The 12,319-nt window shown below is 49.6% G+C and overlaps 1 protein-coding gene across 1 annotated transcript in view; it reads left to right on the top strand.

Annotated features, from left to right (window-relative positions):
• The first annotated feature begins 9,172 nt into the window (after positions 1-9,172).
• Positions 9,173-12,319, top strand: part of sppl3 (signal peptide peptidase 3) — a 211,614-nt gene continuing 208,467 nt past the window's right edge. Inside the window, exon 1 of the mRNA XM_072587257.1 lies at positions 9,173-10,062. Coding sequence (XP_072443358.1) covers positions 10,040-10,062 — 23 coding nt within the window. The 5' untranslated portion in view covers positions 9,173-10,039. The remainder of the gene's footprint in view (positions 10,063-12,319) is intronic.

The following is a 12,319-nucleotide window of genomic DNA, read 5'->3' as shown; positions in this document are numbered from 1 at the left end:
AGGGCGCAGGGCACTTGGTGGATAACAGTTGCTGTTCCAACACCCTCTCTGGATTTTACAGGTGGCCATGAGATAGAGGTGGCTTGTCTAGCTCAATTAAGATCCTTAAGTGGGCAAATAACGCCCACATAAGATTCCTATTCCATTTTCACGCTGATAGAATAGCAAGTGTGAGGTACCTCCACCCAATGTGTAGCTCAGCAGGTTTAACCCTGTGGGTTGCTTTCAATCAAGGTGCAGGTGTCCCTTTCCCTGACTCCAGTGACAATCAGCGGACCTACTCCCATAGGTTTACCTCTCTATTTCCACACCCTGACCAACCTGCTGCCAATCACTTCATTGCTGTTTGTCAACCTGGCCTCACTGAGATCTTGGACAGTCCTGGATATCCAGGTCCATCATGGAATGCTATCTCCTTGGCCTATATGCAGTGGTCACTATGCTTGCTTGGCACTGCATGTGTGCAGAACAGCTGGCTTCCAATTTGCTTCTATAAGTTGGGTCATCCACTTTGAGATGACTGAAGGCCAGCCTCATTCTAATTAGAACATTATCACTCTCAAAGATTAAAGTAAGCCGGGCTAGCAGAGGCAGGACTGCTCATGGAATGTACGCTTGGCTGCAGGGGAGCCTGTCCTCAATGTTAAATACGGTCCCCTGAAAGACCAAAAATAAACCTCAACCTTGAAAACTTTTGGCAATAGAGCATTCGAAACCCACTGGGGTAGCAAATTCCAAACAACTCTCTTTGGGGGGGAAAAGCATCATTCTAATTTCAATACTGAATGATTGATCTCTCCTCCTATGCCGTGTATTCTAGATTTCCCAGCTAGGGAAAGTAACCCCAGTACCTACCCTGACAAACCTTTTCAGTCTTGCGTGTTTTAATAAGATCATCTCTCTTTCTTCTAGGTTTCAGAGAGTATAGGCCCAGTTTACTCAGTCCCTCATCATTGGACAATGCTCTCATCCCAGGAACCAATCTAGTAAACTTTCACTGTATGGGCTCTGAGGCAAATACATCCTTTCTCAGAAGTGAAAAATCAAACTGTACATAGTGCTCCAAGAGTGGTCTCACTAAAGTCTTAAACAATGTTGGCAAGACTTCCTTATTCTTGTATTTGAATCCTCTTGAAATAAAGAATTTGCCTTCCTAATTGTTCCATTATCTGTAAACTAACTTTTTGTCAACATGATTTTATGGCAATCATCATTTGTTATATTTCCATCCTGGCAATTTGCCTTTCTGTTGTAATTCTGAAACTTTGTTCTGGATAAAGCTTCATAAATGGATCTCAATTTGTTGGGATTTGCTCTTTGAGTTGGTTTTTATTCCTTATTGTTCAGCTCAGGTTTGTTTTGCTGAGAATTGCTGCAAGAGCGAATTTGAAGCTTCGTGGTCAGGTTAACAGAACATCTGGGAGCATGGTAAATGAAAGCACCAACAGTTTATTTCCTTAAATAGTAATATTTATGGATAAAGAAAGAAATAGCAAACCAAAAGAGAAAATGCTGGAAATCTCAGCAGGTCTGGCAACATCTGTAAGGAGAAAAAAGAGCTGACGTTTTGAGTCTAACTGACCCTTTGTCAAAGCTCAAAACATCAGCTCTTTTCTCAGCTTTGACAAAGGGTCAGTTAGACTCGAAATGTCAGCTCTTTTCTCTCCTTACAGATGCTGCCAGACCTGCTGAGATTTTCCAGCATTTTCTCTTTTGGTTTCAGATTCCAGCATCCACAGTAATTTGCTTTTATAAAGAAATAGCAAATATTGGGAAAAGTAGGGCAATTTTCCATAATATTTGGTTTAGAAAGTGAAATAAGAGGAAGTAAAGGTTGGATTAAGACTGAAACAAGGGAAATGTAAGAAAGCAATCTTTTTTTAACTTCATAACTATTTTCTACCTGCAGAACTGAGACTTTATCGTTTGAATTATTCCTTTTCTTGGCCTCTAAGATTAAGTGGCATTTCAATGAATCTCATAATTCAAAAAGGTCCTTGTATTATGGAATATCTGTCCTAATTTTCTGGGACATGTGTAATGGGAGTCAATAGCCTAGTGATGTTCTTGCTAGACTATTAATTCAGAAATCCAGCTAATGTACTAGGGACTTAGCTGCAAATCCTGCAATAGCAGAGGGTGGTGGAAGTTGAATTCAATAAAGAATCAGGAATTAGACGTCTAATGATGACCTTGAAACTATTGTTGATTTTCAGAAGAAAAACCCATCTGGTTCACTTATGTCCTTTGGGAAGGAAATCTGTCCTCCTTGCCTGGTCAGGCCTACATGTGACTTCAGGCTCACAGAAATGTGGTTGGCTTTGTGCGTGGGAAATCATGTCTCGTGAACTTGATAGACTTTTTTGAAGAAGTAACAAAGAGGATTGTTGAGGGCAGAGTGGTGGATGTGATCTATATGGACTTCAGTAAGGTGTTTGACAAGGTTGTCATGGGAGATTGATTAGATTAGCAAGGTTAGATCTCATGGAAGACCGGGAGAACTAGCCATTTGGATACAGAACTGGCTCAAATGTGTAAGACAGAAGGTGCTGGTGGCAGTTTGTTTTTCAAACTGGAGACCTATGACCAGTGGAGTGCCACAAAGATCGTTGCTGGGTCCACTACTTTTTGTCATTTATATAAATGATTTGGATGTGAGCATAAGAGATATAGTTAGTAAGCTTGCAGATGATACCAAAGCTGGAGGTGTAGTGGACAGTGAAGAAGGTTACCTCAGATTACAATGGGATCTTGATCAGGTGGGCCAATGGGCTGAGGAGTGGCAGATGGAGATTAATTTAGATGAGTAATTAATTTAGATAAATGCAATGAGGTGCTGCATTTTGCGAAAGCAAATCTTAGCAGGACTTATACACTTAATGGTAATGTCCTAGGGAGTGTTGCTGAACAAGGAGACCTTAGAGTGCAGGTTCATAGCTCCTTAAAAGTAGAGTCGCAGTTAGATAGGATAGTGAAGAAGGCGTTTGATATGCTTTCCTTTATTGGGTGAGAGTATTGAGTACAGGAGTTGGGAGGTCATTATGAAAGGATATTATGAAACTTGGAAAGGTTCAGAAAAGATTTACAAGGATGTTGCTATGGTTGGAGGATTTGACCTATAGGGAAAGGTTGAATAGGCTGGGGTTGTTTTCCCTCATGCATCGGAAGCTGACCCTATACAGATTTATAAGATCATGAGGGACATGGATTGGATAAATAGATAGTTTTTTCCCTAGGGTTGGGGGAATCCAGAACTAGAGGGCATAGATTTAGAGTGAGAGGGGAAAGATATAAAAGAGACCAAGGGGCAACTTTTTCACGCAGAGGGTGGCACATGTATGGAATGAGCTGCCAGAGGAAATGGTGAAGGCTGGTATAATTAAAGCATTTAAAAGGCATCTGGATGGGTATATGAATAGGAAGGGTGTGGAGGGATATGGGCCAAGTGCTGGCAAGTGGGACTAGATTAAGTTGGGATATCAGGTCAGCATGGACAAGTTGGACTGAATTGTCTATTTCCATGTTGTACATCTCTATGACTCTTAACTGCCCTCTGGACAATTAAGGACAGGCAGTAAATGCTGGCCTAGCCAGATGTGCCCACATACCATGAGTGAATAAACAAAACTCCCATTTAACACCATAAGACCATAAGAAATAGGAGTGGAAGTAAGGCCACTCGGCCCATCGAGTCCACTCCATCATTCAATCATGACTGATGGGCATTTCAACGCCACTTACTCACAGTCTCCCCGTATCCCATAATTCCTTGCGTAATTAAGAATTTATCAATCTCTGCATTGAAGACATTTAACGTCCCGGCTTCCATTGCGCTCTGTGGCAATGAATTCCACAGGCCCACCACTCTCTGGCTGAGAGTGTTCACCCTTTCTAAGTCATGTAATTATCTTGTAAATGATCTTGTAAATTTCTATAGATCTCCCCTCAATCTTTCAAACTGTAATGAATACAATCCCAGGATCCTCAGCCGTTCCTTGTATGTTAGGCCTACCATTCCAGGGATCATCCTTGTGAATCTCCGCGGATTGCGCTGCAGTGTCACTATGTCTTTCCTGAGGTGTAGGCCCCAAAACTGGACACAGTATTCTAAATGGGGCCTAAATCGAGCTTTATAAAGTCTCAGAAGCACATCGCTGCTTTTACATTCCAACCCTTTTGAGATAAATGATATTACATTTGCTTTCTTAACCATGGATTCAACCTGCAAGTCAACCTTTAGAGAATCCTGTATTAGCACTCCGAGATCCCTTTGTACTTTGGCTTTATGAATTTTGTCACGGTTTAGAAAATAATCCGCCCCTGTATTCTTTTTCCCAAAGTGCAGGACCTCACATTGCTCACACTGAAATTTATCAGCATTTCTTGGACCACTCTCCTAAACTGTCTAAATCTTTCTGTCGCTGAAAATGTGTTGCTCCCACGAGGAAGTTGAACAGTATATTGATGACTGTATCGGCGCTGCCTCATGCTCCCACGAGGAGGTTGAACAGTTCATCCACTTTACCAACACCTTCCACCCCAACCTCAAATTCACCTGGACCATCTCAGACTCCTCCTTCCCCTTCCTAGACCTTTCTATTTCTATCTTGGGCGTCCGAATCAACACGGACATTTACTATAAACCGACCGACGTCCACAGCTACCTAGACCACACCTCCTCCCACCCTGCCCCCTGTAAAAACGCCATCCCATATTCCCAATTCCTTTTCTCCGCCGCATCTGCTCCCAGGAGGACCAGTTCCAATACCGTACAACTCAGATGGCCTCCTTCTTCAAAGACCGCAATTTCCCCCCAGACGTGATCGACGATGCCCTCCACCGCATCTCCTCCACTTCCCGCTCCTCTGCCCTTGAGTCCCGCCCCTCCAATTGCCACCAGGACAGAACCCCACTGGTCCTCACCAACCTCCATATACATCGTATCATCCGTCGTCATTTCCGCCACCTCCAAACAGAGCACACCACTAAGGATATATTTCTCTCCCCTCCCCTATCAGCGTTCCGAAAAGACCACTCCCTCTGTGACTCCCTCGTCAGGTCCACATCGCCCACCAACCCAACCTCCACTCCCGGCACCTTCCCCTGCAACCATAAGAAATGCAAAACTTGAGCCCACACCTCCCCCTTACTTCCCTCCAAGGCCCCAAGGGATCCTTCCATATCCGCCACAAATTTACCTGCACCTCCACACACATCATTTACTGCATCTGCTAGACCCGATGTGGCCTCCTCTATATTGGGGAGACAGGCCGCCACAAGGGATGAACTCGGATTTCTCCAGTTTCCTCATTTCCCCTCCCCCCCACCTTGTCTCAGTCAAATCCCTCAAACTCAGCACCGCCTTCCTAACCTGCAATCTTTTTCCTGACCTCTCCGCCCCCACCCCCACTCCGGCCTATCACCCTCACCTTGACCTCCTTCCACCTATTGCATTTCCAATGCCCCTCCCCTAAGTCCCTCCTCTCTACCTTTTATCTTAGCCTGCTGGACAAACTTTCCTCATTCCTCAAGAAGGGCTCATGCCCAAAACGTCGATTCTCCTGCTCCTTGGATGCTGCCTGGCCTGCTGCACTTTTCCAGCAACACATTTTCAGCTCTGATCTCCAGCATCTGTAGTCCTCACTTTCCCCTTAAATCTTTCTGTAGCCTACCCACCTCCTCAGTACTACTTGCCTGTCCACCTAACTTTGTGTAATTGGCGAACTTTGCCAGAATGCCCCCATTCCCTTCATCCAGATCTATAATATATAAGGTGAACAGCTGTGGCTCCAACACTGAACCCTGCGGGACACCACTTGTCACTAGCTGCTATTCTGAAAAAGAACCTTTTATCCCAACTGTCTGCCTTCTGTCAGACAGCCTATCCTCAATCCATGCCAGTAGCTCACCTTGAACACCATGGGCCCTCACCTTACTGAGCAGCCTCCGGTGAGGCACCTTTTCAAAGGCCTTTTGGAAGTCTAGGTCGATAACATCTGCTGGGTTTCCCTGGTCTAACCTACTTGTTACCTGTTCAAAGAATTAAACAATGACCAACTTTGACACTGCAGCTATCACTCACTTGCAAATCTCAGTGCTACGCTCGGTCAGTGTGGGGATTGAACCCATGATCTTGGCACTATTAGCCCCACACTTTAACCATCTGAGCTAATCTACCTACATCTTTTTTAAAATCACTGGTTGGCAAGACTTGCCTTCTCTGAGGATTAAGCTCAGGACCTTCAGATTATGAGACTGACACACTGCCTCCTGTGCTAAGAAGGCCACCAGCCAGTGCAAATGCAGCAATTTTATCTAGTATTCACAAATTTGGCAGTCATACCTGACTGCACAACTATGAAAGTCACAGCAACATTATTTTAAAGATTAACTGCATAAGAAGGGGTTAAAATTTGCATCTGCCTGACAACATTTGGCATTTGGAAAGTTACAGTTCATCACTTCCCAAATCTACATGTTTACTTATGCTTCTTGGATTCCAAACAGTGACTAGAATCTAAACAGTACTTCATTTGGCTGTAAAGCACTTTGGGATATCCTGAGATGATGAGACGGCACAACATAAATGGAAGTGTTCTTTAAAGAATCCTAAGGAAATTCCAAGCAATATCCCACTTTTTTGCAAATCCTCTGGAAATTTAAGGTGATTTGCAGACAGCATATCTTTTGCATTAAGTAAATTGTTGTTTTCTTTTTACACAGTGACACAGGTGAATGTCATGAATGCGCAATTATCTTACCAGCAAATTCTGGGCCAATATCTCAACCTCATCTGATGGAAAACCAATGCCATCTACTGGGAGGTCTGTGGACTAGCATCAGAAATTGAGCCTAAAGGCAACAAAGAGTCACCTCAATTGAATTTGCATCCTTTGTTAATATTTGTTGAAGTTTGGAAAATTGGGCTGGCTCAGGAATTGGTAACACAAAGACCCATTTTTAAAATTTAGTCAAACCTCTTCACAGCCTTGACACTGTTACTCAATTCCACCTGAAGAAGGGCTTATGCCCGAAACGCCGATTCTCCTGCTCCTTGGATGCTGCCTGACCTGCTGCGCTTTTCCAGCAACACATTTTTCAGCTGTTACTCAATGCCTGTAATAATGAAAAATAAGGGAGAGACATTTCAATAACAAATTCAACCTGATGAAGGGCTTTTGCCCGAAACGTCGATTTTACTCGGATGCTGCCTGAAACTGCTGCGCTCTTCCAGCACCACTAATCCAGAATAACAAATTCAAGGCTTTTACAAACAAGTTAGCTGAATGTTACTTCCTCATAAGTTCAGTGTTGATAAATGTTTAAGAGAATGAAACAAAATATTTAATTACCATCAAAATGGGGTTGATCGATCAAGTAGGAGAAAGTGAGGACTGTAGATGCTGGAGATCAAAGAGTGTGGTGCTGGAAAAGCACAGCTGGTCAGGCGGCATTCGAGGAGCAGGAGAGTTGATGTTTTGAGCATAAGCTCTTCATCAGGAACGTGGGGGGTAGGCCCAAGAGGGCTAAGAGATAAATGGGAGGGGTTAGGGCTGGGGGAAGGTAACTGGGAATGCAACAGGTAGGTGAAGGTGGGGGAGAAGGTGATAAGTTGGAAAGGAGGGCGGAGCGGATAGGTGGGAAGGAAGATGGACAGGTAGAACAGTTCAAGAGGTCAGTGCTGAGTTGGAAGATTGGATCTGGATAAGGTGGGGGCGGAGAAGTGAGAAAACTGGTGAAATCCACAATGTTCCTGTGTGGTTGGAGGGTCCTATGGTGGAACGTGAGGTGTTCTTCCTCCAGGCGTCGGATGGCTAGAGTTTGGCAATGGAGTAGTCCCAGGACTTGCATGTCCTTGGCGGAGAGGAAGGGGGAGTTAAAGTGTTCAGCCATAGGACCAAATCTGCTCAAATCCCTACATAAGATGAATGTGGCTCTGGGGTTGTAGGCATCAGAGTATAGATTAGTTAGATGTAATATGTTCAGGCTGTAGCTTGGTGACTGGAAGGTAATGTGAGGTAAACTTTTAAAACATCCTCATGTTGAATGAACGTAACTGAGTGCACAAAACTGAAATCACAGCATAACTGTATGCATCAAGAGTGCCTGGATAAGAAGGGTTAAAATTACAACTGCTATGTCAGCTTTTGTGAAGTAGGAAGTACAATTGCATTTGGAAATGACTGAAGATGGCCATTAAATTTGGGAAACCACAAACAATAATGCTGGAATTTTTGTGTCATGTTTAGAAAGTCATTGTTGTAGATTTCCCATCAATTTTTATGGACATCCAATGTCAGCCATGCTGTGAAAGTTATCACAGGCTGCAAACAACACCAGGTTATACTGGATTAGTGGTGCTGGAAGAGCACAGCAGTTCAGGCAGCATCCAACGAGATTTCGCTGCTCGTTGGATGCTGCCTGAACTGCTGTGCTCTTGCAGCACCACTAATCCAGTATTTGGTTTTCAGTATCTGCAGTCATTGTTTTTACCTTGTTGATTTTAACACCAGGTTATAGTCCAGCAGGTTTATTTGAAATCACAAGCTTTCAGAACACTGCTCTGTCTGGCGAAGGAGAAGTGCTCCGAAGGCTTGTGATTTCAAATAAACGTGTTGGACTATAACCTGGTGTCGTGCGACTCCCAACTTTGTCCACCCCAGCCCAACACCGGCATCTCCACATCATGGTCGCCAATGACAGCACCATTGTACTTCTTGCATGGGCCCGAAGAGAATGACAATAAATTCTTCCAGAACAGCAGCAGCAATTTGGATTTCTATTCAACACAGCTGTATAACAAAACTTGACATGAAGTCACACACACACATACATAAAAGCAGAACAAGCTAGTGATGCAAGGTTTGCTGGTGCAAGTTGGGTTTTTAAACCTGACTGTGGGGAAACTGAGGTCGTTCTCACCCTGACCTGCACTTGTGTGGTCCAAAGAGGTCAGACAGAGGTGGTCAATGTCTACAATTGCGACCTTTAAAAGGCATCTGGATGGGTATATGAATAGGAAGGGTTTGGAGGGATATGGGCCGGGTGTTGGCAGGTGGGACTAGATTGGGTTGGGATATCTGGTCGGCATGGACGGGTTGGACCGAAGGGTCTGTTTCCGCGCTGTACATCTCTATGACTCTGATGTGAAGATCCCAGATGAAAGTCAGAGGACACTGGAAGCTCAAGCTTTACGTGCCTTGACTTTCAATGAGTGCGCTTGCGTGGGGGCGTCGTTTGACACAAAACGGGAAAGGCGGCGACAGGCTCGGAGAAAAAAGGAGAGGGGGGGTGGGCGGCGAGGTGATTTTTAAAAACATTTTTATTATGATATCGGCTTCACTTGGAGCCTGAGGAGTAGTGGCTGACGGACGGACGACACACGGGTCGGTGAGAGCGGGGCCACGACCGACTGAGGGCGGAAAGGAAAGCACAGAAAAGAGAGAGAGCGCGGAAAAAAATGTAATAAAACGGCCCTCTTTCAGCGTGTGTGCAAAAAACAACCAACCGGATTTGCATTTCTTTTAAAAAAAGAAAGGAAGCTTCTACCTTTCGAAGGAGAGACGCCAACAATAAAGGGGAGAGCAAAAGGAGCCGTTCATCGAGGGGGTGGTGGCCGTGGACCACAATATTGTGGGTGTGAGAGAGAGTGACGATTTTAAAAATATATATACATTTTTATTTAGGAAAACAAATCACTTTGTTTTTTTTGGTGCCGGTGAGGAGGAGGAGTATTAGTTTTATCTTTATTTTTGGGAGCCCTCTTTGATACACAATGAAGGCGCCTGTCCGCCATGTTAGCCCGATGGCCACGGACTGACTGACTGGATCCTTAAACCGACACACACCCCCCACAACAACAACAAAACAACACATCCCAACAACACATTCATGTTTGATATCGCTTCCTTGGCCAAAAGAAACCTTGAGGAGAATTCAGCGGTGTTTAATTTAATCCCCCCCCGAGAGGGAGGGAGGGAGGAGAGGTAGCGGGGTTTGCTGCAGCCGCCGTTTTTGTGAGTGTCCTGTCGGAGCTGCCATGGCCGAGCAGGCATATTCCTGGTGAGTACATTCCTTCCTCATACCTCTTTCTCTCCCCCTTTTTTTTTCTGTTTTTGAAAAAAAAATCGATCATTCGGCGGTAGGTCATCTCTCTCTCTCTCTCTCTCTAGCCTCTTCTCCCCCCCCCCCCCCCCCCGAGCTGCTTGTGAAGGCGGGGGAGGGGAGGGGATTGGGTTTGTAGGCCGCAGATGCAGCCTCGGCCTCGCAGTTTTAAGGGAGCACGGCTGGGCCGAACGGGGTCTGGGGCGCGACGGTCGAGCTGGGCGCATCAGCGCCTGTGGCTGGAGGACGCTGTGTTACAAGCTGTGGCTCCTCTCTCCCTCTTTTATTTTCTTTTTTTCCTCCTCCCCCCCCCACCCCCCTCTCCCACTCTCCCACCCTCCCCCCCCCCCCCCCCACTCTCCCACCCTCCCCCCCCCCCCACTCTCCCACCCTCCCCCCCCCCCCCACTCTCCCACCCTCCCCCCCCCCCACTCTCCCACCCTCCCCCCCCCCCCCCCCACTCTCCCACCCTCCCCCCCCCCCCCACTCTCCCACCCTCCCCCCCCCACCCACTCTCCCACCCTCCCCCCCCCACCCACTCTCCCACCCTCCCCACCCCCCCCCCACTCTCCCACCCCCCCCCCACTCTCCCACCCCCCCCCCCCCACTCTCCCACCCCCCCCCCACTCTCCCACCCCCCCCCCCCACTCTCCCACCCCCCCCCCCCCACTCTCCCACCCCCCCCCACTCTCTCCCCCCTCCCCCCCCCCACCCACTCTTCCCCCCCCACCCACTCTTCCCCCCCCACCCACTCTTCCCCCCCCACCCACTCTTCCCCCCCACTCTCCCCCCCCCACTCTCCCCCCCCCCACTCTCCCCTCCCCCCCCACTCTCCCCTCCCCCCCCCACTCTCCCCTCCCCCCCCCACTCTCCCCTCCCCCCCCCACTCTCCTCCCCCCCCCCCCCACTCTCCTCCCCCCCCCCACTCTCCTCCCCCCCCCCCACTCTCCTCCCCCCCCCCACTCTCCTCCCCCCCCCCACTCTCCTCCCCCCCCCCACTCTCCTCCCCCCCCCCACTCTCCTCCCCCCCCCCCACTCTCCTCCCCCCCCCCACTCTCCTCCCCCCCCACTCTCCTCCCCCCCCACTCTCCTCCCCCCCCCACTCTCCTCCCCCCCCCACTCTCCTCCCCCCCCCCCACTCTCCTCCCCCCCCCCACTCTCCTCCCCCCCCCCCACTCTCCTCCCCCCCCCCCACTCTCCTCCCCCCCCCCCACTCTCCTCCCCCCCCCCACTCTCCTCCCCCCCCCCCACTCTCCTCCCCCCCCCCACTCTCCTCCCCCCCCCACTCTCCTCCCCCCCCCACTCCTCCCCCCCCCCCACTCTCCTCCCCCCCCCCCACTCTCCTCCCCCCCCCCACTCTCCTCCCCCCCCCCACTCTCCTCCCCCCCCCACTCTCCTCCCCCCCCCACTCTCCTCCCCCCCCCACTCTCCTCCCCCCCCCCACTCTCCTCCCCCCCCCCCACTCTCCTCCCCCCCCCCACTCTCCTCCCCCCCCCACTCTCCTCCCCCCCCCCACTCTCCTCCCCCCCCCACTCTCCTCCCCCCCCCCACTCTCCTCCCCCCCCCCACTCTCCTCCCCCCCCCCACTCTCCTCCCCCCCCCCCACTCTCCTCCCCCCCCCCACTCTCCTTCCCTCTCCCCCACTCTCCTTCCCTCTCCCCCACTCTCTCCTCCCCCCCCCCCCACTCTCTCCTCCCCCCCCCCCCACTCTCTCCTCCCCCCCCCCCCCACTCTCTCCTCCCCCCCCCCCACTCTCTCCTCCCCCCCCCCACTCTCTCCTCCCCCCCCCCCACTCTCTCCTCCCCCCCCCCCACTCTCTCCTCCCCCCCCCCCACTCTCTCCTCCCCCCCCCCCCACTCTCTCCTCCCCCCCCCCCCACTCCCCCACTCCCCCACTCCCCCACTCCCCCACTCCCCCACTCTTTCCCCCCCCCCCACTCCCCCACTTCTACCCCCCCCACTCCCCCCCCCCCCCACTTCTCCCCCACTCCCCCCCCCCCCCCACTTCTCCCCCACTCTCCCCCTCTTCCCCCCCCCCCCCCCCCCCCCCCCCTGCGCTAGTGGTTTTCTGGCTCCAGTGCCTAATCGCTGCGTTTTTAAGCAGCACAGTGACCATTATGGTTTAAGGTGCTTGCTGTGTGGGTTTGGGGTTGGATAGCTCACTCACAAGTGAGCCTCTTATTAGAGAGATTGAGACATAATATTCTTTATACTTT

Source organism: Chiloscyllium punctatum, chromosome 17, assembly GCF_047496795.1.
Source record: "Chiloscyllium punctatum isolate Juve2018m chromosome 17, sChiPun1.3, whole genome shotgun sequence".
Lineage (NCBI taxonomy): Eukaryota > Metazoa > Chordata > Chondrichthyes > Orectolobiformes > Hemiscylliidae > Chiloscyllium > Chiloscyllium punctatum.
Note: the sequence above shows the minus strand (reverse complement) of the source record. Positions and strands in the feature narration are given on the sequence as shown.